This window comes from Andrena cerasifolii, chromosome 2, assembly GCF_050908995.1.
Source record: "Andrena cerasifolii isolate SP2316 chromosome 2, iyAndCera1_principal, whole genome shotgun sequence".
Lineage (NCBI taxonomy): Eukaryota > Metazoa > Arthropoda > Insecta > Hymenoptera > Andrenidae > Andrena > Andrena cerasifolii.
Window position 1 is genome coordinate 2,295,472 of NC_135119.1, and position 26,206 is coordinate 2,321,677.

The window sequence follows — 26,206 nt, forward strand, 5'->3', positions numbered from 1 at the left end:
TTTGTTAAGGAAATAATGCTTTCCTTTCATATTGTATGCCGAAAATAATTGGTTTAATAAATATTTGTTGATTTAAGAAGAGTTTTTTACTTATGTACTGAGTTTTGTTTCACACGAAAAGTTGGTTAGAAGATATTAGGGACTTTTTACCCCAAGCAATGAACTTTTTGCCCCGCACATGGGGCAACAAGTCCATTTTGAATTGACGAACATTTTGTGGTATAACTCAACAAAAAGTAACAGTATCACCAAACGAACTTCGTAAATGTAAAGCCTTATAGTTATAGTTTTATAAAATAACACCAAATACCTCTAGATTGTTAGTACTAAATTTTACATAAGTTTGTACGAAAAACGGGACTATTAGCCCCATCCTACCCTACTTGCTGATTGCTGGGTACCTAATATGTCCCCCGCAAAAAGATTAAGAATAGATTAACCCACGGAAAGCATCTTTTTCCTATACAATGAATATACGCGTAAAGATGATGAAAAAACAATCCTACCTTTTCTGGAAGGCAAGTATTGGGTTATTTTTCAGATCACTAATATCGATTGTTTTGCCTTTCTTCTTGACGTCCGGATGTTTTCTACACAACAGCCAACCAACATGCGCAAAAAAGAATCCTCTCTTTGCATTATAAGGATCAGCATTTGTCTCGCTATATTTATGATGAAGTCTATGATCCCTGGCCCAGTCAATTGCAGCATCCTGTCGTAAAAGAAATCAGACAGAATTAAGTTACGTCCATTTGATTGTAATTACATTCTAATTGTTCTATATAAACATCGAAAAAAGTTCATCCATTATAAATTTAGCCGATTTAGCGGGTGCTTATGGATTGATGTATCGCTTGAACTTTGTATGAGTTACATTGATATTTCGTAGATTTTTTTCCACCATTAGGAGAAACTCTTAAAGCGTTTAGAAATGGCAAATAAATAATGTGAAAGGTAAAGAAAACATTTACGGTTTCGATCTTATTTTAATCAGAAAAATTGAACTCATTTTGTTTAATGTTATAAAATATAAACAATGAACTACTTTTCAGACTTATTCGAAATATTCGAGTAATCATTTCGGCTCGAGTAGGCCTACTCGAGTTTATTTCAAATCGATTTATTTAGCATACGATGACCACTTGCTTGCAATTTCGTTTGAACTGTCTATTTAACTTTATTAAAAATAATTTATTTATTCTAATGGTACTGATAAGGGCATATATTTAACTAAATCTCACGATACTACTCGTAGCAATTGTAAAGACAATCCCACATAGGGTAGACCAGGGGCGATTGTAACACGTTAAATATCTCAAAACATATGATAAATATTAACACAAATTTTGGATATATGAAGAATGCCATTTGGAATACACACATCCATATCCTAGCAGTATATATACACAATAGCCATGCATAGTGAATAAAATAACTTTTCGATACCCTAAAGTAACTTTTCCTTACTGATTTAAAATTGTAATATAAATACTCCCTTTGCAATTACGTGTATTTTCTATTTTTTAATATTTAATCTTGCCATTCTTAAAGTATTACTAATCGTTACTTATCAGTTTTAAGTGTCTCGTTAATAAATATTTATAATTTCAGATCAAAAGGTTGGTCGGGGGCGATTGTAACATCGGCAGTCGGAGTCGGTTGTACCGCGACAGAACCGAATAATGACAAAGAAGATGATTAATATTGTCTTGTTTGCATGGAATTCTATATCACAGCACAAGCAAACCAAATAAAAATGGGAGCAATGTAGAGGAAGTGCAGCATATTTGGAATACTGTTGGTAGTTTGGAATACCGAAGTATCTAATAAACTACTACAGTATTGTCTCGTTAGCGACTCGCTGGTCGGGACCGGCGTTGAGTCGGTATCGTGAACAGAACCCTAATTCCGAGTGTTCGTTTCTCGCTTCTTTCTGGCCGGAGGGGGGAGCGAGATGGAACACTGCGTGCGCGGCGAGCGTGCGCGATGGTCGCAAGCGCTTACCGTGGGCACGAAAACCGCTTCGCAAAATCTTGACGCAGGCCCGTCACGAATCTTTTTTGCGCCCTAGGCGAACTTGTCAAATTGCGCCCTTTATTATAATACATTTATTTGAGTTTATTGATGACCTTACTCTGAATTTTTATTCGTAGTTTAAAACAGTTGCAGTGCAATTTGTAATATTTTATTTTAAAGTATATACATATGTGTACACACTGATCTCTGCTTGTAAGCTTGACTTGTCCCTATAAGCAAAATTAGGCCACTGCCTTGGGCGGAAAGTCGACAAGAGGTGCATAATGGTATTTTCATTGCTGGTGTTGTTTAAAATATACTTCAAAATAAAATATTACAATTTGCCAAGTTCGCCTAGGGCGCAAAAAAGACTTGAACCGGGCCTGCGTCAAGATTTTGCGAAGCGGTTTCGTGCCCACGATACGCGCTTGCGACCATCGCGCACGCCCGTCGCGCACGCAAAGGACAGAGGGTCAGGCGTCCGAAAGACGGAGCGAGACAAAACATCAACGCATCGTCGGTATCGTACCGTCCTCGCTCGCTTTCGGTGCCTCTCGCTCGCTCTCGTTCCATCTCGCTCCAGCTTTCGCCGGGCAAGAGTGAGACAAACGTGGTGGGGATAGCAAAGAGTCGGTATCGTGTACACAAAATCGAGTCGCTAACGAGGAAATACTGTAGATAGCGTTACAGTATTTCCTCGTTAGCGACTCGATTTTGTGTACACGATACCGACTCTTCGCTATCCCCACCACTTTTGTCTCACTCTTGCTCGGCGAAAGCTGGAGCGAGATGGAACGAGAGCGAGCGAGAGGCACTGAAAGCGAGCGAGGACGGTACGATACCGACGACGCGTTGATGTTTTGTCTCGCTCCGTCTTTCGGACGCCTGACATTCTGTCCTTTGCGCTTGCGACCATCGCGCACGCTCGCCGCGCACGCAGTGTTCCATCTCGCTCCCCCCTCCGGCCAGAAAGAAGCGAGAAACGAACACTCGGAATTAGGGTTCTGTTCACGATACCGACTCAACGCCGGTCCCGACCAGCGAGTCGCTAACGAGACAATACTGTAATTTGTAACACCGTAGATAATAGGGGCTAATGACCTGTTAACTAATGGCATTTGTGGATCAACCGTCATTTTAACATTTTCCACTTAATCTGCAGAATAAGAAAACGTCATGGTTAAAATATGTCGAAACTTTAGTGTTAATCACTTAATCTACTCATCTGCATGTTCCTTCTATGGTTGCCTGTCAGTTTAGCGATAATTTCGAGAATACAAAGTGTGACATGAAATTTTAGGTTTCAATGCCATGTTGCTAATTCGAACTACCGAAGGAGAAGGTAATTTGAAATATTCCAAAGCTTAGCAATGCTTTTGTTTCACGAGTAACGGCTACCGCCCGCACTACGTCGGTTTGGACCAGTGCTGGCCATTTATTAAACGATTTTTAAATGATTTTATTCAGCTTCAATCCTCTGCTTGCTTGTATGTATGTATGTTTGTTAGTTTTTATGTTTGTTTGGTTCAAATCTAGAAACTCAATTTCAACCCACTTCCAACTATCCAATAGACTTGAAACTTTGCAGGCGTACGTAGTTTAGACGACAATATAAAATTATGAAAAATAACCCCAAGTGGTTTAAAAAAATACCCTGTCATCAGTAAATATAACCCATAACCACAAATCCAAACGACTTGAAATCAGCCTATAACCACAAATAAAACTTAGACACTAAAAAGTAAGTAACAAAAAAAATATATATAAAAATTTATGTTAAACGATTTTATTTAAAATACACTAAATTTTTTACTTGTTACTGAATTTTAAATAAAATCGTTTAACTTAAATATTACTTCTTATGTATTTTATTTACCTAAGATTGTTTCTATATTGTGATTATTCAGCCTGATTAGATCATAAAAGAAAATAATTTTATTATCTACATGTTTTTTTTTAAAGTTTATGAAGTGAAGGTAAATTGGAATAGCGGTATTCCAAATTACCTGCACCTTAACGAAATCGATACTTCCTGTCATTTTTCATTTAGATAAAAGTTTTTGTTACTTTTTGTTTTTTTATTATTCCTGAGAGTTTAAAATACAAAAGTTTATTAGTTTCCCTACGATATTATGCACTTTTATTTGTTCCCATCCCGTACCGTAATTTTTTATTCCTCTTAAACAAACTGGTATTCCAAATATACTGCACTTCCTCTACTGAATGTAAGGATTGATCACATGAAGAATGCACCAGCCGAAACGTTATATATTTCTGCCACAGTGGCGACACCGCATAATTTGTTATAAATTTTCCTTTTTTTTCATTTATTATTATAATTAAAAACAATAAATATTTTAATTTTGTAAAGTTAAATTTGTAATACTATCGACTCCATGCAGTGTTACAACCGACCCGGGGTCAGGCACGCTTGTAACACTTTCTCTGCTCCTCGTATTTTATTAACAACCGGAATGTTACTTGGCATACAGCGAAACTGTTGTGGCCCAAATAATGTCGGATAAGTAACATTTCCGTAAAAAAAACTGTTGTAACTGTAATAGTTTTTGCGTAATCGTATTCCAAAGTCAAAGTGTTACTACCGCCCCCGGTCTACCCTATTGGGGTTCGAAGTGGTAATTGCCGTCTGGTTGATAATCGTGTTTTTTCTCGCTGTTGTGTGACAAGATCATCATATTATGGTCCATGCAACACTTACAAAATTTTTTGTGGACAAATCCGTTTACTTACTTCGTGGGCTATGGTGTTAAAGATCATCAATAAGACCTGAAGCGGCCACTTTGCATTGTAAGCTTTGTGTGCCCATAATCTGTGAACACCAGCTGTGATTCCTAAGCCACTTAATACGTACAGGATGTATGCTGCAAATAAAAAACGCATGAAGAAAATAATATGTAGGTAAACTCGGGTAAGTTCGTGGTACTGGTTACTCCGTGATACTTTTTGATTTGTCTATAACTCGAAATTGTCTGACTCAATTTAAATGGAACAAAAACTAACAGACAGCGTGGATCTTTTAGTTTATGTTGTTGTAAAATAATTAGTCAATTGAAGTTAGTGTGATAGAGTGAGAGAGCGTTTTTGTTCCGGCAGCGTATTATTCGTGTAATTCTTCGTGCTACAGTATTGTCTCGTTAGCGACTCGCTGGTCGGGACCGGCGTTGAGTCGGTATCGTGAACAGAACCCTAATTCCGAGTGTTCGTTTCTCACTTCTTTCTGGCCGGAGGGGGGAGCGAGATGGAACACTGCGTGCGCGGCGAGCGTGCGCGATGGTCACAAGCGCAAAGGACAGAATGTCAGGCGTCCGAAAGACGGAGCGGGACAAAACATCAACGCGTCGTCGGTCTCGTACCGTCGTCGCTCGCTTTCAGTGCCTCTCGCTTGCTCTCGTTCCATCTCGCTCCAGCTTTCGCCGGGCAAGAGTGAGACAAAAGTGGTGGGGATAGCGAAGAGTCGGTATCGTGTACACAAAATCGAGTCGCTAACGAGGAAATGTAGTTGCGGACGATCGCTTGTTTATATATTATATGTGCTTTAGAAGATAAATGGAAAGTTCAAACTGCAGGTAAGTGATGATAAAATGATACTTTAACAAGTCTTACTGTTGAAATTATCATACAATAAGGCATCAGTGTTATTTTTGGTGATGAAAAGTGACTATATTCTTATTTTTCGTGTGCCTGAGACTGCGTTTCTGATTGCGCTGCTTTATGGTCAATATCAGAAACAATGTTTCCTTACGTTTCAGACATCTGACGATCTTGAAACGATTGATAGTGCACAAAATAACAATAAAGTAAAATAATGCAAAGTAATGCAAAGTAATGCAAAGTAATGCAAAGTAATGCAAAGTAATGCAAAGTAATGCAAAGTAATGCAAAGTAATGCAAAGTAATGCAAAGTAATGCAAAGTAATGCAAAGTAATGCAAAGTAATGCAAAGTAATGTAAAGTAATGTAAAGAAATTTAAAGTAATGTAAAATAATATAAACAAATAGCTGGTGAACATATATCGGGCCAGCGAGGACTATCACAGAGTTATCAGAGCTATTGGGAGTAGAACATTATGCGACACTAGCGGTAGGTACGCGAATTAGTAGTAATGGCCGACGCAAGTATACAATTTATTGCGGTCTACCAATTTTCACAGTATCCACGAACTGTATGCAGAAATAAATGTTATGTAACAAATTGTAACGCTACAATGAACAAATGGTCTTAATTTAAGTTTTCATAAAAGTGTCAAAAAGTATTGTCATCATTTCTAGTGTAAAAAATTACTTTGAAATAAACTTTTATACTGCTGGATCCATATAAACATATAGCAAAAGGTGTACTTGCGTGGTCCATGTTAAGTTACACTAGCGCAGCGAAGTCCAAGTGGGCGGTCCGAGGACGCTAGCATCCATAGCGTCTTCTATGTGCTGCGTGAAAGGGGGTGCTCGAAGCCAATGAAGCGGCAGGCATACCACGAATGGGGAAAACTCTAGTAGTGTGCCTTTAGGCCCTAAAAGTGAAGTTCCACGGCGCGTGTTTGGCAAGTCGGCTTGCCTCGCCTAGGTTCGGCGAGACGGCCTGGTGAGCGTAGTGATCCTTTAGGGCAGGCTTGACTAACTGGTGGCTCGCGAGCCACCGGGGGCTCCCCCGCCTTGCTGCTACGCTGAACGGCCCCCTCCATACCTACCAGACTCTGACGATCGCAGTCGATTCCTCCTTCTTTCCTTCTCTTTTTTGACTGCGTTCGTCGGAGTCTGGTAGGTATGAAGAGGTGCTCCCGGTGGCTCGCAAATCACCAGTTCGTCAACCCTGCTCTAGGGAGTAATCGGTATAACCGCAGCCATCTTGGAGCAAAACCGGAAATAAACATATCTATCTCTTTCTATCAGTATTTCTCTCTCTCTTTCCGTCAGTATTTCTGTCTCTTTCTATCAGTATCTCTGTCTCTTTCTTTTTTACAGTTTCTTTCTCTGTCTACTTCCACTTTTACTCCAAAATCGCGGCAACCAATCAGCGCCGATACATGTTGTTCCGCTCACTCCCTAGAGAATCACTAGGTGAGCGCGAGTCGGCGAGCCACGCGCCGTGGAATTTCACCTTAAGGGCACGAGTCTACACGCACATTACTAGAGTTTTCCCAGTCCGTTGCATACCCGCCGCTTCGTTGGCTTCGAGCACCCCCTTCCACGCAGCACGTAGAAGACGCTGGGTGTCTTTCAATTCGCGCATACTGCGCATAGACTGCAGGCAATAGTGATTGGTGGTTCATGCAGTGAGTGAATAGACTGCATAACCTAATTCGTAGAATTCCCTAGAATCCTCCAACTTCTAGCGCATGATGCGTGCAGCAACTACACAAAATCAAACCATAGGCAGCCAATGCACATAATGCGCGCATGCGTAATTGTTCGAATTCGAATACTCCAATCAGGTTATGCAGTCTATACACTCACCGTATGAACTACCAATCACCATTGCCTGCAGTCTATGAGCAGTATGCGTGAATTGAAACACACCCGTCGAACACAGTGGAATTTCCACTGTGGAATGTAAATACTAGTCTCCTTTTCTATATCTTGCTTTCTTTATCTACATAAAGCTAACGCCGGCGGTTGGGTGAGTAGCCGAAACAACGCCTTCACACTTCATACTACTTGAAATGTTTGAATGGGTTTACTATGAACCATATTCACCCACTGCATGGACCACCAATCACCATTGCCTGCAGTCTATGCGCAGTATGCGTGATTTGAAACACATCCGCTATGGATACTAGCGTCATCGGACCGCCCACCTGGACTTCGCTGCACTAGCGCCACCGTTCCCGCGGTGGTAGATTCCTTTGCCAATCACGGAGTAAGCAGAGTAGGTACCTATGTCGTGAAAATTTAATTTTGTATATTTTCAATTAAATATACTTAGTTAATTTCTGCTAACCTATTACCTATATGTTTAAATGATGTCTGACCTACCATTATATCGTAGACTCACTTTCACAACATGTGAATATTAGCAGTTAATAGACAAATTCTAAAACTATCACGGACTTACCCGAGTTTACCCTATGTATACGATATAGGTACACATTTTTACAACCTAAAAGAAGTTTCCCTTTTCATTTCTAAAATCAACAACCGTGACTCATGTACCGTGGTAGTTATGATTACTCTTGTACAAATTATTTAAATGTTTCATAGCGTTGTAACATGTTACATGATAATGATACGACGATTTTCACTGTATCAATTGATGATTACGTTAGAAAATGATTACCACCCTCCCAAACAAAAATGTCCCTTTAAGTAATTAATCCCGTAATCATGTTCTTAAATTTAAATCTAAAAATCTAAAACTATAAGGTTGCTAGGGCGCGCATGTGACCCGTTGAATCTCGCGCGCCATAAAGATTGTATTGTTTACCTCTAAACGTTGTGTATTTTTCCGCGTACTTGACAGTACCTACTACAAGTAATCATCTTTGAACGAGATGCTTCATTTAATTACGATCGAACTTCGCCCGCCCGCGGAGGGCTCGTTCGATCGGTCAATTTGCCCATCAAAATAATGATATTTCGCAAAGTAGGTACCTCTGCTTCGAGAGCCTTGTCTACTAAAGTTTATTTCATATATATTGGCCGGTGAGTTCTTTTTCGCGGACCGAATAACGGGAACGCTACTCGACTCCGCCTGAACGTAGTCGTGTGGCTGTTGTTTATTCTTAGCGTAATATTTGTGTGTGTTACGAAGCTATGCGTAGATCAAGAGGTGAAGCTATCGAGAAAGAATCAATGTTCTGACGAATAACACTCCTGATTTTTTTCCGACCTAGCACACACCTATTCTGATGTATGTATTTTTACGCTAAGAACTCGGTTTGGCCTACACGTCTGGAGCTTGGCGCTATCCCCACCACTTCTGACTCGCTCTTGTTCTGCGAAGGCGAGAGCGAGATGACAGGGGACAGCGTGTCAGAGGAACTGAAAGCAAGCGAGGATCGGTACGAGACAGATGACGCGTGATACATGCTTTGTCTCGCTCCGTTTTTCGTACGCCTGATACTCCGTCCTTTGCGTGCGCGCCGGGCATGAGCTTGTTTAGACTCGCTTTCATTCCATCTCGCTCTCGCCTTCGGCAAGAAAGAAGCGAGAAACGACCACTCGAAATCGTGTCCCGTCTATATAGTTAAAGTGGTGGGGATGATTCGCTGCATGTGTGCGTACCTCACGGGCACCGAATCCTCACCGCGCGACGAGCAGGCGTAGCCCGAGAGAGAGTGAGAACGTAGAGAAAGGAGCACCGGGGCAGGCAAGCGGTGTGGTGGGAGAATACACGAAACTCACCGGCCAATATATATGAAATGGACTTTAATTCTGTGCATATCGTATGCATTCAATTCCTCGAATAATACACTTCCTATTTATAAGAACCGTGTACCTATTTCTCACAACCTAATAATTTCATGAATAACTGTTACCAAGTATTTTGACCTTGTTCCAAGGAAGAAGAAAAGCGGTTACTATCAGCGACACCGGGGAACTAATACGAAAATCTACGCGCAACAAGGGGTGGATAATCTTTACGCCTCGTTATTCTACATCGGTATGACTTCTTATCAAGTTGTCTTATCAACGTAAACAACACGTTTCGCACTTCGTTACAATTCGTTCCATTACTATTCAGTTTCTACTTTGACATTTCTTCAAAAAATACCATCGTAATATTAATATCGCTCACCAAAGGCGGCTGTCATCAATTTGGCGGAAGTGAAGAGCAGGTATACTCCATAAAGTGCTGCAAGATGAAGGTACGCGTAGATAATCACGTTCCTCCAGACGATGCGTATCTCGGATTTCTCCTTCGACATTTCCATCACTACATTTTCCTCGAGCGTATCGTCTTCGAATAGCACACCCGTCGGGGTAGTTGTGACATATGGCGCCATTCTTGCTTTATTCCTGAAATCCAACGTAGTTTGTCTACGTTAGTTTACACAAATGCGCCAATGTTGTTTTATTCCCGAGAACAAACGTACACACGCACACACATTATAGTACACATTTTTTATTACACCAAGCTACGAGTGATTTGGAAAAGTAGTGACATGGAGATTTCATCGAGAAACTGGAGGATTGTATTCTTTGTCCCATTTTGTTTATATAGAGGTTCGTTCACACGTACGTATAATGGAATGTCACCAGTATGGAATCACCGACTTCAATCAATTCCTTTTCCTATTATTTTCTATGAATCCCAATTTTCTTGTTTAGGCAATGAGATTAGCGGCTGCGAAGCCGAGGATCTGTGGTTGTTTTAGAGTTTGTTAGTAGCGGACCAACCGGTGCCTGGATAGTGGATATCACCGAGAGCCGCTAGGAAAAGTTAATTTAGCCTCGTCACTTCATAACGTGATACTCTTCGGGCGGTTACGTTGCATCTCAGTGGGTTTATCTCACACTGGAAATTCAAATATTGATTGGATTCTAATAAAGAGCAGTTAGTAAGAAATAACAACGTATATTCTATAAATTCGCTCCTTACAACTGGTGGACTCGGGTTTCCAACAACTCAGCAATGCGGGCGTCTCAAAGAGGAAGTTTAACGTTGTGGCTAACAGCAATGTTACGTCCTGTATGATTTTTCTGTGTAATTGCTCGAAAGGGAGTGGAACCCAATCTTACAAAGCTTCTGACTTCTCAGCCCACTATACTAGAAATGAACACCCGAATATGCATTCATGCTTCTTTTTATATTGCATAATTGAGCTTAGAAAGTGGTGGGGACATTCTGAGCCTTCAATTGAATATCAGTTTTATTTGAAAATCTCAACTGAATCGCAAAACTGCAGGAAGCGAAGACCTCCCGGGTCGTGCATTCCAAACACCCAAATAGGTTAAAATGTCAAGGAACTGTATCTGAAAGTTACAAGGTGCACGAATCACTCTCAGGTTACAGTCATACGAGCGTTGACGTAACGGACGTTGTGGCTGCAATCACACGAGCGTAGGTTTTGTCGTCGGCTACTGATTGTGAGAAGAATTTCTCACATATCAGTCGACGGTAGGTGATCTCAGTAGGATGCAGTCATTCCCGAGAGTGCGGGCCAGTTTTGTTGCAGTGTTCCGGGAAGACATTTTGTACAATTTAAAAAAAAATTGTTCTCTAGCAAAATAAAGTTTGTTTTAAAACTATATAAAAAATCCAAGCTTTATATTTTTATTTATACGAGCAAGAAAATCCCTAACTTTGTATTTTGTTAATAGCTTCAGGGTGGGGTTCTCTTAAAGCACCACCGTTAATAGTTTTCAAGTACGAGCGATTACCACAATCAACAGCGGCCGTAGCCGTGATGGAAAACACCGGTTCTCGTTAGATCACCGAAGTTAAGCATCACGGGGCGGTGTACTGGGGAAAGATGGGAGACCACCTTTCTCCCGGTGCGCTGCCGCTGCTGGGACCCGAAAGAGAGAGGAGGGAAAAATGAATGACTAATGTTCGTTGGGCAATATAAGCAAAATGCTTGAAACGCCATCCTGTGTAAAAACACAGGAAAAACAAAAATGCCATACCACAATCAAGTTTAAATAAAGCAAATCAATGTTTGCCATAAATATCTTCAAGACCGAAAAATCAGTAGGCCAGTTATTCTTTTTTTAGATGGACATGTATCACACATGTCATACCATTTAAGCGCGAGCCTGGAGTAGCGGCAACGTCGCAAATTCTGGCCCCGGTCACAAGGCGCCTTCTTTCGTTTATTCGACTACTATAGGTTAGTACATTATAAACCCCACAATGTAACTAGGCGGCCATATTTTAACATGGCGGAAAGTGGGAAGGCGCAGTAAAAGACGAAAATGAGCAGCCGATCGAGCAAACTTTATGTCCTTACATCATGACCCAGCCCCTCACTACCTCTAGAAGTGAAGCCCCGAGTATGTATTCAAGGTTCTTTTTATATTACATAATTGAGCTTAGAAAGTGGTGGGCACATGCGTGTGCCTTCAATTGAATACCAGATTTATTGAAAAATCTCGACAGCGTTACAACACTGCAGGAAGTGATGACCCCCTGGGTCGCATGTATTCTAAACATCCAAATAGGTTAAAATGGCAAGAATTTATCAAAACGTAACAGAGTAAATTACGGTGCACGAATCATACTCAGATCACGGTCATATGATCATTGAAGCAACGGACGTTAAGGCTGCAGTCACACGAACGTAGGTTTTGTCGCCGGCAGCGTTGCCGACAAGTGGGTTTCTCCAACCCACCCGGGCGACATGGTGGTGTCGCGACCCACACCAACGAACAAGCGGGAAATAATTCAATTAGCACACGACTCAATTTTCAGCGGTCATTACGCGTTTCATAAGACGTTACAAAAAATACAAAAACGGTACGAGTGTTGCGAAATTTGCCAAAAGAACAAATATACCAAGAGACAGACATGCGTACAATAGGGTGGTCCTTATTTTTCGACTTCCTTTTTTTTTGTCGCACCCCCCTAAATTGTGACACTTCGTGAGAAAATGATATGTGCAAAATTTTAAAGTGATTGGACAAAGGAAACCCGTGCCACATTTGTGTTAAAGTTTTGAAATTTTAGTGATTTCACGTTAATTTCGCACATCATTGTGTTCTGCTATTATAAAGGAATTAGTGATTGTTTTTCGGAAACTGTGCGAGAATGATGGTTTTCCGGGGAAAACTGCTTCTTCTTGCCTTGGTTGTAGCTGGTACCTACACTTGGCGAGGACATAGCACGTTTCCTAAAAAATGGTATTGGCTGCTTTTTCATTTCGAGTACCTGATTGGTCAAGACTGTTCAGTGTCACCCCGTGATTGACCTTCCGATGATTTATTGCATTCTATGCGCGCGGAGTTTAATTTTCGTTCAAGTAGTACGCCTAAGATTCCGCACGTATGGAGGATTATCCCGGCCTGCGCTGGTATCGTAAAGTAATAAAGTAATAAAATATTCGCCAAACCAATACAGCAAATGAAGGTAAAGTTAAAATTTGGCCAGCACATGTTTCAAGACTTGCACGTAAGATATACAGAGTGTCCCACCAAACACAGAAAAAAATGCAATTCCTTACCAAATGCTTTAGGAATACATTGTTGTATCTATTAAAAAAATGACTGTGAAACAATTTTATTTACGACTTACATCGAAAACATTTTTACATATAGTCACAGGTATTTTCAGGAATATATGTAGATGCATGTTGGCGCGTCGCAGACACTTCTTCCGCGCAAGCGCCCTGATTGCTGCCAACATATTTGGTTATTTCTCGGAAGTCGCAAAAAAGTGCAACTTCTCCTTTTGCACATACATTCCTTATACTATAGACTACCAAATAATATTAGTTTCAAAGATGCCCGTCGATTCCAAAAAAAGTAACACGCGATTAAATACGACCATCACATAATTTCTTATATTTCAGTTACTTATAACTTTTTGTATATTTCAATAACATCGAATGACTGCACAATTTCATCTCATGGATAAATAAAAACACTTTCAATGTCTCAAGTGTGATTTCATACAAATTATTGACCTCCTAGTTTTCGCGTGCTCAATACTTTTTTTTCTCATAAAAATGCTATCTCTATTAATTTTTCTAAACTTGATGCCGTAATTAACTTCAAATAACGTAATCAAATCAGACAGTACTGTTAAACAAAACATAACATTATTTTATCGACATTTCCTCCCCCTACAGAGCTTAGTTTTAATCTAATAAAAATTTTGACCTCGGAATCAGATCCTGCGACCCCAAAAACCCCTGGAATGACCATCTTCATAATGATAAAGGGTGAAATGTGAACGTAAGGATTTTTTATCACGTTTTCGGCGATTCGGACCACTGTGCGTCGTGCTTAGTCATAAAGTCCTGTCCTAGGATTCCGTCTGCTTCTAACGGAAAGTCGTCTCTTACTAACTGGCAGGGGTGTGTTACCGTTTTGTTCCTGACCTTTATGTTTAGTTGCACTAGACATAGCGTTTTAGTCTCCACTGGGGCTATATCTCGCAAGGAGACTACTTCGTCCTCGGCGCGGACGTCGTCCAACACCTTTCCTATCTTTAGTAACGAAATATCGGCAACGGTATCGACTAGCATTTTTACTCTTTCCTTTTGTAATTTCGGCGCCCTGAGTTTGATCGTGTTTTCAAGCTGGGATGTCACTACCAGGTTCGCTCGGTCGTCACTACTCTAGCTCCTGCGTTAGTTTGTCTATCGCCGGTTGTTCCGCGGCTCGCGTTTGGGTAATCTCGATTTTCGCTAGGTGGTTCTCGACCCGGAGTTCTGTTAAAATTCTGTCTAAAATCTTCGCGTCCGTAGTTCGTGCTTGTATAACGCGATCTGTATTCCCGTTCGTTTGCTCTCTCTCTAGCCCTGCACTTTCTGATTTGGTGTCCCGGCTTTTTGCAATAGTGACAGACTACTGTGACGCGCTGAACTTCCCTTTTTACGTGCGTCGGTTGCGTTGGATAGTTTATCCGCGGCGTGCTTAATCGCGTATAGCAATTCCTTGCTAAACGTCCTAGAGGCAGGTTCCGACTAGTGCAACGGCGCGCCGCGCACGTTTTCGTCCACTTGAAAGGGTCTAATTTATGAAGCCGCGCGCACGAAATAGGCCGACGCTCTGCCAGGCGCGCACGTGGATGCTTGGCGCCCAAGTCGGGTGTGTTTCAATTCACGCATACTGCGCATAGACTGCAGGCAATGGTGATTGGTGGTTCATGCAGTGAGTGAATAGACTGCATAACCTAATTCGCAGAATTCCCAAGAATCCTCCAACTTCTAGCGCATGATGCGTGCAGCAACTACAGAAAATCAAACCATAGGCAGCCAATGCACATAATGCGCGCATGCGTAGTTGTTCGAATTCGAATACTCCAATCAGGTTATGCAATCTATACACTCACCGTATGAACCACCAATCACCATTGCCTGCAGTCTATGCGCAGTATGCGTGAATTGAAACACCCGTCGAAGACAGTCGAATTTCCACTGTGGAATGGAAATACTAGTCTCCTTTTCTACATCTTGCTTTCTTTATCTACATAAAGCTAACGCCGGCGGTTGGGTGAGTAGCCGAAACAACGTCTTCACACTTCATACTACTTGAAATGTTTGAATGGGTTTACTACGTCGCGGTCACCGATTGCTGAAAACTGTGTTTGAAATTAAATGAAGGAAGTTCTCTGCTGTGGCTTCCCTTCCACAATTCCGCCATCACTTTTAACATCGCTCAGTCATTCGCTATCTCGGCGTTCTGTTGGTTTTTTTTTCCCACACGATATGAGATTGCGGGTAGTTACCATTGCGACTAATAGTGAAAATACGAACGCCCTTTGTACAGATAGTGTGAAAGAAGGGGACCATAAGGAGGAAATTAGGTATACCATGACCAATTGGACCAGCATTTCTCCCAGACGCCAAATTTCTATTCCTGCAGGGCATATACACGTGTATCATTTCCTCTCATTAATTCGCATTTCTGAAATGGATAGTCAAGTATGGCCTGGTGTGCATACTGAAAGTCCCGAAATACCTGGCTTATACAAGATGTCATAAATGCTGTTACTTTATTGCATACTGAAACACCTGTTTTTAAGTAGCTACCTACATTTAGTTTAGCTGAAGGTATTAAAAATGTTTTATGACTTAAAAAATGATTAAAATTTGATCTCTGTACATTCACGAATGTCGAGATATTTCCCTGGTAATGCGATGGGAAACGAAATTACAATTAACACCTTCACTGCTATGGTGGTTACCGGCGCACAGTGGGGAGACCCTAAAAGTTGGCGAAAAATCGAAATACAAAAGAATGTTTACATATCTGATTTTTTATCCCTGGTATAGTTGAAATATTTGCGCACAATAAAACGCATATCCACAGCCTACTACAATTCTTCTTTCCTTACCCGAGTCGGTCAAAAACAGTTAGCTGTAGGAACTCCATACATGTTTATTCCAAGCGATTTATCAAACGATTTCCTGTAGCTGTTTTTGTGTTTTCTGTGTTTTAAACTTCTGTTTCGCGATGAAGACGTCAATTTCAAGTGTTTATTTAATTACTTTTTGTTGTTATACGTTTGCGGCAAGCAATAATACCTTCATAAAGTTTAATTAAAAATTGCCTCGTACAACCTTAATTACCATAGTTGATCTACAAAAACAATTAAACATTTAGTTATCTTCCATGTCCGATCAAGTATTGTTGTTTGCGCAGTTATCATCTCTGATTATCAAAGAACTGAGATTAACTATCAGATTGTGCTCGTTTTTACTTGAATTTCTAAAATTTCAAGTTATTCAAAAAGGTTCCGAGTTCATGAAAATAATGTCTTTTTGCAATCAAAATATTTTTAATCATTTTTTATTAAGTTCAGATCCCGTAATAACCAGGAAGAGACGATTACCCCCCAAAAATCGTCAATCTCTGCCCAAAGAAGCTTTAAACTTATTATTGCCTCCAGTTTTAAGTCGTGATGATCATACTACACCGTTGCAGTCTGATAATGAATATGATGACAGTGATACTATTTCCATTTGCCCGGCATATCCGTAGCTCTGCCTGCCAACTACGATTTGAAGTTCATTCATAACCATGAGTAGGGCTGAATTTCCTTCATTAAATAAAATAGCAGCAAGAAATACCGCTACCTTGATTATTTTGTACCTAGAATGGAGATGTTTTGGAGCTAATAGCCAAACGGTCGAGTTAAAACTTTCGTTTGCATTCTGGGTATGGCCGCCTAAACATCTCTGCAATAAATCCTCTCTTGATAGATCTTCATATATAAGAAGAATATGCTCATGTACATCCGGGTGTAATGGGGGTGGATGTGGCTCAGGCTCCGTTCCGAGAGCTTTAGCCTGCTGCCAATTGCACCAGCTGTCGACTCCCTCCGGGCAGTTTTCATTTTGAGGATTTTCGTCTGTAGACTGCAGCTGATGGAATGTGGCCATTATAGCCTTTTCATGTCCTCCATGCTGTTAACATTTCTACGAATTGCCAATCTGTAATACGTAGTAAGTCTCTTCAACAAAGCCTCGGTCAATTTTCCTTTGCCACTCAGTTTTTCTTTTTTCCTGATATTTCGGAGGCGAGTTCCCATTCTTTTCTGAACGTGGCAAATACATTCACTCTTGCGAACTGCATTGAAAGTTTTGGAATCAACATCACCAATGTAATTTCGATATTTCACACCATAGAGTTCTTCTGATCTCGAAAACATCTCTTTGATTGATTGTACCTACATGCTTCCCGAAGAGCCATGGTGATTTTGTGCACAGATTTCTTCATCATGTTCTTCTTTCCACTCTTGATATTCTACTGTATTTTGAGGCTTATCTTTCTAATATATACACGCTTGACAATAACTACTTTTTACCATCATATCGACGACTTTTCCAGAATAATACCCTATCAGAGTTGTTACGCCAAACAACGATTTAAAGACACATTTTTCCGACTACCGTTACCAGATACTTTTAAACTCAGTAGTGGTCTCTCGCGTTGCTCATTTTCTGTCTTTTCCTCGTCTACAGCTATTTTACAGCAGAATTCAAACACTTTCTTCGAAGCCACATGGATATGACTGTTAAATTGTCCATATAATTACAGAATGTATTTAACCCCTGTCTACCTATGCCTAAGAGACGCATGACGAACACAATTCTACGATTGATTTCAAAACCAGTATTGATGAAGGGACCTGAATTTATTTCTCTTCGTCCACATCGGCAATTGACAACAATCTTAAAACCAAGGCCTCTCATTCCAGTTTCTTCAAATTTTATGTTCTGCTTGCAACTCTGACAAATAAGGATATCAGACAACGCGGTGAAGACAGTGAAAAATTCAATTAAACGATAACAATGTAACGGATCGGGTCACAATAGACAAATCATGGATTTTTAAAATAACTGACACTTGTACTGTGACGTAGCGTCCCAGCGCGAGGAGTCGAATCCACGACGGCGCGACCGGGAGTGAGCGAGAGGCCGAGCGCACGGGCGACCGTAACCGATCGAAACCGGGCCGAATCGCGCTGGTCTCATGACGCATCAGCGCGATGAAACTCACTCCCAACTGCGCCGCTAGATCGCGTCGGTTTCTCGCCTCTAAGAATTTCCGAGAATTAGGACATAAGCCCCGGCGCAACCGAGACAAGGCAGTTCGAGTGGGGTTACGGATTCCCACTACCAGCGACCGAGCCGCCACAAGCCTGCCCGAATTCAACCGCTGTACGCCTTAGCGTAACCATCCGAGGCATTATCACCCGAAACTTCGGAGCTCGTTGGACGACGACCGTGAAAGACGACCTGGAGCACCCGAGATTCTCGACCAGAATCTCGAACCCAGGCGCCTTGGTACAACAAACTTAACGATGCTCTCGGGGCATACTATAAACGCAAGCTGCTGCAAGAGACTGTTAAAATAACATTGTTAAAAGCGCCACTAACTTCTTCACCACTGTCTTCGCATATTGTACGACCATGAGTGAAAATCAATATGGAAGCAGGTTGATGAGGCGCGCTGATTGGCCAATCGATTGCTGATCGCCGCGACTTCCCCTATCCGAGAGGTGCTGCTGTAAGAGTGAGTGTGGCGGTGAGAGTAACTACCACATTCTCCAACATTGCTCCCGCCATCATCAACAAGGTTGAGAATGATGAAGTGTCTGACACAGGCAAAATTGCCAATTTCGCCATTGGCTTGATTAATGTGGTAGTGGCGGTTATGAGAGTCACGACTCTCTGGGTGCACTGTGAGAACCCGAGCAAGTGGCCATTTCGCCAATCGCTAATCTGTGATGAGCACCAGGGAGCCGACCTTGATGTCGTTGGATGGATGATGCCATTTGGAGACTGACAGCTGTCGCTGTAGGTAGTGAGCTGACCATTGAGTCCAGAATCGCTACATCTTCTGTTGAATGAGTTGCCATCTGGCGGATGGTGAGATCGTGACGTGCTCGACAGATGATTCAGGCAGAGCAGAGAGTGAGTGTCCGATGAGGAAGTGAGCTGGTGTGAGTGTTGAGAAGTGTTCAAGGTCGTCACTGAGGGGCTCGAGCGGTCGTGAATTGAGCATGGCTTCGATGTGAGTAAGGAGTGTACTGAATACTTCGTACGTGAGTGCTGTCTCACTCACAGTTCTTCTTAAATGATACTTGATCGATTTCACGACTGCCTCCCATTTTCCACCCATGTGAGGTGCAGCGGGGGGGGGGGGGGGGGGTTGAAGCACCAGCGGGTGTTGTCGTTGACAAACAGCTGAGCGATTGATTGATGTTCTTGTGATCCCTGAATGAACATCCTCTTGAGAATGGTATCTGCACCGATGAAGTTGGTGCCACAGTCGGAATTGAGCGAGTGAGGAATTCCTCTTCTTGAGATGAACCGCCTGTAAGTTGCAATGAATTCTTCTGTGGAGTAGTCAGTCACTAGCTCTAGATGAACAGGTAATGTAGTGAGACAGACAAACACACAGATCCAGCTCTTGTGAATCTTCGCGCGTCGCCCCTTCCACGTCCTTAGAGTGATTGGACCAGCATAATCTTCAGTCCAGTGTTGGCGAACGATTGTGAGGGTGTGATTCGTGAAAGAGGTAGTTGGCCCATCAGTTGATGGGCACGGATTCCCCCTTGCCGAGCACACACAACACAAAGCAAGATGTGAGATTTCACTGGAGCTCGTCTTCCGAGGATCCAGTAGATTTGTCTGATGTGAGCGAGCGTGAGCTGAGTCCCACCATGAAGAGTAGTTTTGTATGCATGGTCTTGAGGTGGGAGACGTGAGGGTGGCAATAAATTACACTTCTTAATAAACTCAACAAAGAAATATGGTTTATTTTAACACCAAAAACTACTTTGGAGAAAATATCGAGCGGACGAACAAACAACCGCTCTACCCGAGTCCTTCTAACCGAATGCCACCACGGTTGCGTTCCTTCCAGAATCGCAGGAAACGCGTACCGCGTGCACAAATTTGGGAAAACCCCGGGCCCTGAGAACAAGGGAGGTTTCGTCGCCAGGCAAATCCAACAGTCACTAAACTTTCAGTTGAACTTTACGACCTTACCTGGTCGCCTTCTACTCCGCTCGAAAATTCGATGCTACGCACACTACAGTACCCCCTTACCAGAGAGAACGTCTTAGAAAAAGAAACTCTAAATCAAAAGTTTATCATTCCCCCCCCCCCCCAAAAAAATATATATACCACCAATCTAACACCCACAAGGGTGAACATTCCCAGATAAATCTTATACAACTACGCATAAACCTATCTACAACTACTTCGCTTAAAACTAACTCCTAAGACTAACAATAAACCTAAGTTGTAAATCTAACTTATACTATGTAAATGACGAAATTGACGTAGTAAACACTTATCTAAATTCTGATTAAAAGCATAAACCAATGGTTTATGATCGGTAAACATGATAAAATTTCTACCTTCCACAGCATGTCGAAAACGTCTGACCGCGCTATACATTGCAAGAAGGTCACGGTCATACGCACTATATTTTTACTGCGACGAAGATAAAGACTTTGTGAAAAACCCTAACGGTTGCCAGTCATTACCTACGCGTTGCTGCAAAGCTGCGCCCATAGCAAAATCCGATGCATCAACTACAATACTAATCGGCGCACCCGGTACAAGATGGGCTAACATCGTAGCATTTACGAGCGCCTGCTTGGAATTGTTAAAAGCGTCCTCTGCTCCTTCAGTCCAGGAAATAGGTGCGTTGCCTTTTTTTGAACCTTTAAGCAAATCGTTCAACGGCTGTAAAATTTTCGCGGCTCCTGGTATGAAACGTCGATGGAAATTTATCATACCAAGAAACCCTCGAAGCTGCTTAATGGTCGCAGGCTTTGGAAAATTGACAATGGCTTCGACGCGCTTAGCCAATGGTTTAATTCCATCTGCGTTAACCGTATACCCGAGGAATATTATTTCTTTAATCCCGAAAGTACATTTCGTCGGATTAATGACTACGCCATCCTCGCTCAACCGCTTAAACAAAATGTCCAGATGTTCGAGATGCTGCCTCTCGTCAAAAGACGCTATTAAAAAATCGTCAATATACGCGTGAACAAAATCTAAATCGCGTGTAATTTCATCAATAAATCTCTGGCACGTTTGAGCAGCAGTACGTAGTCCGAACATGGTGTTAACTGCTTCGAATAATCCGAACGGAGTCGTAATAGCGGCTTTCTCGATATCCTCAGGCGCGACGGGAATCTGATGATACGCTCTTACTAAATCTATTGTAGAGAATATCTTTTTTCCGTGTAGCCGCTGCGAAAAATCCTCTATATGAGGCGGAGTATACCTGTCCGGGATGGTGCGGGCGTTGAGTCCCCGATAATCCCCACAGGGTCGCAAAGTACCATCTTCTTTCGGAACTACGTGTAGCGGTAACGACCATGGACTTTTCGACGGCCTGATTATCCCCAATTTGATCATCAAATCAAATTCCGCTTTTACCTGCCGGTAACGGTCGGGGGCGAGGCGGCATGGCTTGCTGTGCACCGGCGGTCCTGGCGTCGTCTTGATATGATGTCTGACGCGGTGTTTGACTGTCCCGTTTCCGAAACCCGGTGGCCGAGTCAACTCAGGATATTTGGCGAGAAGCTGGTGATACATCGAGTCAGCAATGATTGTTTTAACACTGGGAACATCGGTGTTGACCGCGCACCCACTAGTCGACAAATTCGTCTCCGAATCGATCAAACGCCCGTTTCGCGGGTCTACCAAAAGGCCATAATGGCTAAAAAAAATCCATGCCGATGATGGGTACGCCCACATCAGCCACAACAAAACTCCACGGGAAATCTCGACGCAAAGAGAGATTCAAATTTAACCCGAGATTGCCATACGTCAGAATACTCGTACCGTTGGCCGCGAAAAGTTCATACTCGGATTTTTCCACTGGTCCGCGTACTCGGTGACGGGGAAATACACATAAATCTGCCCCCGTATCCACCAGGTAGGCAATCTTTGACTTTTTATCAGTCACTAAGATGCGGCGAGACCCGGAACCGTCGTCGTGCGCCACGTTCACAGACGGCTCTTCTCGTTTCCCGGAATCCAGGTACACGGGGCTACACACTTTGTTGCCCAAGTCTTATAATTAGAGTGATACCAAGACAGTCCTCCCTTCTCCCTGCTGCGGGATCGGCTGCGTTGGCCTGATCGAGTGAAAGGTCGCTGACGCTTCACGGTCATGGCCGCGATTTGGTCCTGCAGCTTCTTCAGCTGCTCGCGTATTTCCGCCAGCTCACTGTTCGCCGGCTCCTTGTGCACGGCGGCGAGTCGTCCCTGCTCCGGTCGAATTTCATGGATCCGATCCGCCATCTCCGTCAGAACGGTACTTTTCGAATCGGTGGTTGCCGCCAAAACACGCTGCGTATTGGGCGGCAGGCGGTTCTTCCACAAAGTTAACCACTCGTCCGGAAACGATGGGGTGGCCAGCTTTTTCAAATCCTGGAAAAACTGGGAAGGCGTCCGATCACTGATTTCTTCACTTTCTAATAATTTCGTCACACGCGTACCGTCGGACTCATTGTCAGTGAGCCGTTTTATCACTTCGCGTTTCAAATGTTCCAGGCAAATTAATTACTACATCCTCAACCTGCTCTATATATTTTTCCCCGAGATTCGCAATAGTGATATTAAATTTTGTCTCATCACTCGTGATGCGCGCGGACGCAAACTGTGCCTCCAACAACCTGAACCACAACACAATCTTGTGTGGCCAGAACTGTGGAATTCTTAACGTGTGATGCGTAAGCAAACTCACACTTCCACTATCACTGTTCGCCCCGGCTGAAGTGTTCGGCGCGTTACTTCCCTCGTTATCAAGCGGCATCGTCACACACACACGAACGGCGGGAGAAAAAAAAACGATTCGGTTAAACCCTCAACGTTCACCTCTTTCCGACTAAATCACGTTGGGGTCACCAATTTGAGGTGGGAGACGTGAGGGTGGTAATAAATTACACTTCTTAATAAACTCAACTCAGGCAAATCCAACAGTCACGAAACCTTCAGTTGAACTTTATGACCTTACCTGGTCGCCTTCTACTCCGCTCGAAAATTCGATGCTACGCACGCTACAGTCTATAATCAGATCAGACAGGCGTGAGTGACGAGGGAAAATTGCAGAGTGGTTACTTCCATAACCCATGTAAGCATTGTTGAGTCGGCCTCCAACCAGAATTACTTCCTGCTCATCGATGAACGCAGTGAATCGATTGAAGACATGAGAGGATGGCAACGTGGAGCTGGAGCTGAAGACCTTGAGTTCTTTGTTGAAATAGAGTGATTGTATCGCCTTGATCCAAAAGATCCTGGCCCTTTCCAGGTCCTCTGGTGACTGTGAGATGATTGGCAACGAAGTCGGTGACTTCCTTAGCCTTGATAGAACTCCGAAACAGACTGAGGTGATGCGAATAAGTTTGTTAAGAGATGAATATTTGTATATGAGATCCCAGTGATTTTCGATCTTTTGTATGTTGAGCCAATTTGTAATTCCTGGACGAGCCTGTAGTGCACTTGAGTCGTCCTTCAATGATGGTTATGATGGCCATGAGTCATTCGCTTGAGCGAGCCATGGTGGTCCCGTCTACCATAGCTTGTGATGTTCAAGCTGAAATGTAGTTAAGCCTCGAGAAGCGCAATCAGCTGGATTCGATGTCCCAGGAACGTGTCTCCATTGTGTGTGTTGAGCGAGCTCTTGAATCTGAGAGACACGATTCCTTACATAATCTTTCCAACGTGATGCATGAGATTTGTCACTTGAGAATCCGTCCACGGGTGAGTTGTAGCAATGTTGATTTGAAGAGTTGCTTGATCATATTTCGTGAGCTTTGCAAGCATCAATGCTGCAGTAAACTCGAGCTTAGAGATTGTGAGTTTCTTCAGAGGTGCCACCTTAGTTTTAGAGCACACGAGTGTCGACAATTTGTGATTTGTGGGCGGTGATATGGTAATGTAAATTACCGCTGCCATGACGAGTTGAGGATAGGCATCAGAGAATCCGTGTAATTCCACTGTTGACTCGCTCTAGGAGTTGAACCATCTAGGGCATGAGAGCTTGTGAAAGCTCGTGAGATCTTCTCTGATAAAGAGCCAGTGAGACCTGACTTGGGATGACAGTGGATAATTACAATTGAGCTTGTGCAGGCACAACTTTTGCAAAATTGTTTTTGCCCGAATTATGACTGACGAGAGAAAACTGAGCGGATCAAATATTTGTGCTACTTCTGAGAAAACTTTTAGTGAGCCTTGAGTTCGAACTTGGTTTTGATGAGAATGAGAAGTTGTCGTTGAGAACGTTTCATTGTAATTCGAGAACTTTGGTATTGCAGTTGTCGAGTGATATGATTGAGCTGTGAGCTCGCGTAGTCGGAGCCATTGATTCAAGCAACGTAGGGTAGGTCGAATGCCACTTGGCCAAGAGGAAACCTCCCGCGATGCACAGGTCATTTAATTGTTGAGCAATTGTGATAAGTGTCTCACCTGTGTCGGCGCCGCCAAATATGTCGTCGACGTATCTGGCATGAGTAAGGGATGGCATCGCCAGAGGGAAGCGATGTCCTTCGTCTTCCACAAGTTGAAGCAATGCTCTGACATTCAGGAATAGATCAGGCTAGGTGCCATACGTGACTGTAGAGAGCTTGCATGGCACTTCCTTTAGGTCGCCATCCACCCACAGCACCCGCTGGAGATCCTGATCGTTTTCGTGGACCATGACTTGTCGATACATTTTAGTCACGTCCGTGGCAAAGATGTACTTGTACTCGCGAATCCACAACAGCACGTCAGAGATATTGAGCAGTAGATTTGCACCTGTGTGCATGAGATCGTTGATTGAGTGTCCAGTGGATGTCTAGCTTGAACCATTGAAGACAACCCTCATTTTCGTGGATTGGCTGTCGAGCTTGAGCGCTCCGTGATGTGGGATATAGAAAATTGAATGAGTATTAGGTGAGTATTATTGACGGTGCTCTTACCATGTGATGGAGCTCCTCATATTCCTTTATGAACCCTTGATAGAGGTCACGATACTCGCTGTCCTTGTTGAGCTTGAAGAGTGTCCGTTTCAAGCACGCGTGAGCTGTTTGATACGAATTGCCCAGCAATCGTGGCGATGATTCGAGAGGGATCCTCACTATATATCGTCCTGTCGAATCGTGTGTGCTGCTCGAAAGTGATCCTCACACTCTTGTTTTTCAGGCGTGAGTTGAGAAGGTGTATCCGTCTGGAGCTCTTCTTGTACCCAAAACTTTGCTAATAGGTCTTGTAATGTCTTGTCGCTGTGCTGCACCAAGACAGTATAATGCGACGAACTGAGTTGCATTGGAGCTGAGCTGATTGGTCCGAGAATGAGCCACCCAAAGATTGACAGCTGGGCAATTGATATTGAAGGGGCGCCCTTGATAAGATTGGTCTTGATAATTTTTTCATACGTGTCTGCGCCGATGACATTGTCGATGGGCCTTGATTTGAGAAAGTCGGGATCGTCCAGCCTGTTGAGGTGTGGCCACTCTTTCTGAAGCGCTTCAACGAATGTGAAGCTTGACGTCAATGTTCGTAGAACATAAGCTTGAGTTGATACCGCGGAAGTGTCGTAGTTTGAGCGTAGTGTGAGCGTTACAACACCTCGAGTTTGAGTACATTTGTTGCCCCCGATGCCAATGATTGAGATGGTTGATTGGGTTTGTTGAAGGTTGATTTGAGCGATGAGCTCCTCCTTTACGAAGGTGAACTCGGAGCCTGAGTCGATGAGTAATCGAATAGGTAGAGATGACACAGGTGAGATGAGTTGTGCGTTAGCAGTTGCTAACAAAGTGAGCGAGGAAAATGATGTATGAAAGCTGACTGAGTGTGAGTAGAATGAGCGTTGACCTGTTGAGCGTGAGCGGGATTGAATTCCTGTTGAGTGTGAGCGTGAGTCGACGACTGCGCCGTCTTTTCAATAATCTTGAGCCTCCTCTTATGTTTTCCCTTTAGCCTGAAGTGAAACTTGAGCAACGGAGGGTGATTTAGGTTGAGCAGGCGCTTGAGCTGGAGTCTTTGGTTGAGTGAGGTGTAACATCGTGTGATGTCTGGCCCCACACATTTTGCACCGATGTGCAGAT

At 42.9% G+C, this 26,206-nt stretch overlaps 3 protein-coding genes across 6 annotated transcripts in view; 1 reads left to right on the forward strand and 2 right to left on the reverse strand.

The window, feature by feature from the left end:
- The window catches only part of LOC143378523 (uncharacterized), a 497,243-nt gene that overhangs the window by 180,066 nt on the left and 290,971 nt on the right, over positions 1-26,206 (forward strand). The gene's annotated exons all lie outside the window — the stretch shown is intronic.
- Positions 1-26,206, reverse strand: part of LOC143378514 (acyl-CoA Delta-9 desaturase-like) — a 271,792-nt gene that overhangs the window by 4,807 nt on the left and 240,779 nt on the right. For 3 of the 4 annotated variants that reach the window (XM_076830337.1, XM_076830338.1, XM_076830336.1), the window contains exons 2-4: positions 9,770-9,990; positions 4,768-4,898; positions 507-712 (exon numbers count right to left, since the gene is read on the reverse strand). In XM_076830337.1, coding sequence (XP_076686452.1) covers positions 507-712; positions 4,768-4,898; positions 9,770-9,977 — 545 coding nt within the window. In that variant the 5' untranslated portion in view covers positions 9,978-9,990. Of the gene's footprint in view, positions 1-506; positions 713-4,767; positions 4,899-9,769; positions 9,991-10,213; positions 10,512-26,206 lie in introns of those variants that run through there. The other variant, XM_076830335.1, reaches the window with a different exon arrangement.
- On the reverse strand, positions 20,586-24,698 carry LOC143366464 (uncharacterized). Its single transcript, XM_076807577.1, has 6 exons — positions 24,585-24,698; positions 23,827-24,128; positions 23,238-23,479; positions 22,277-22,648; positions 21,941-22,187; positions 20,586-21,831 (listed from the first exon to the last, which is right to left on the reverse strand). The coding sequence occupies exons 1-6, from the start codon at positions 24,696-24,698 to the stop codon at positions 20,586-20,588; spliced, it is 2,523 nt and encodes an 840-aa protein (XP_076663692.1).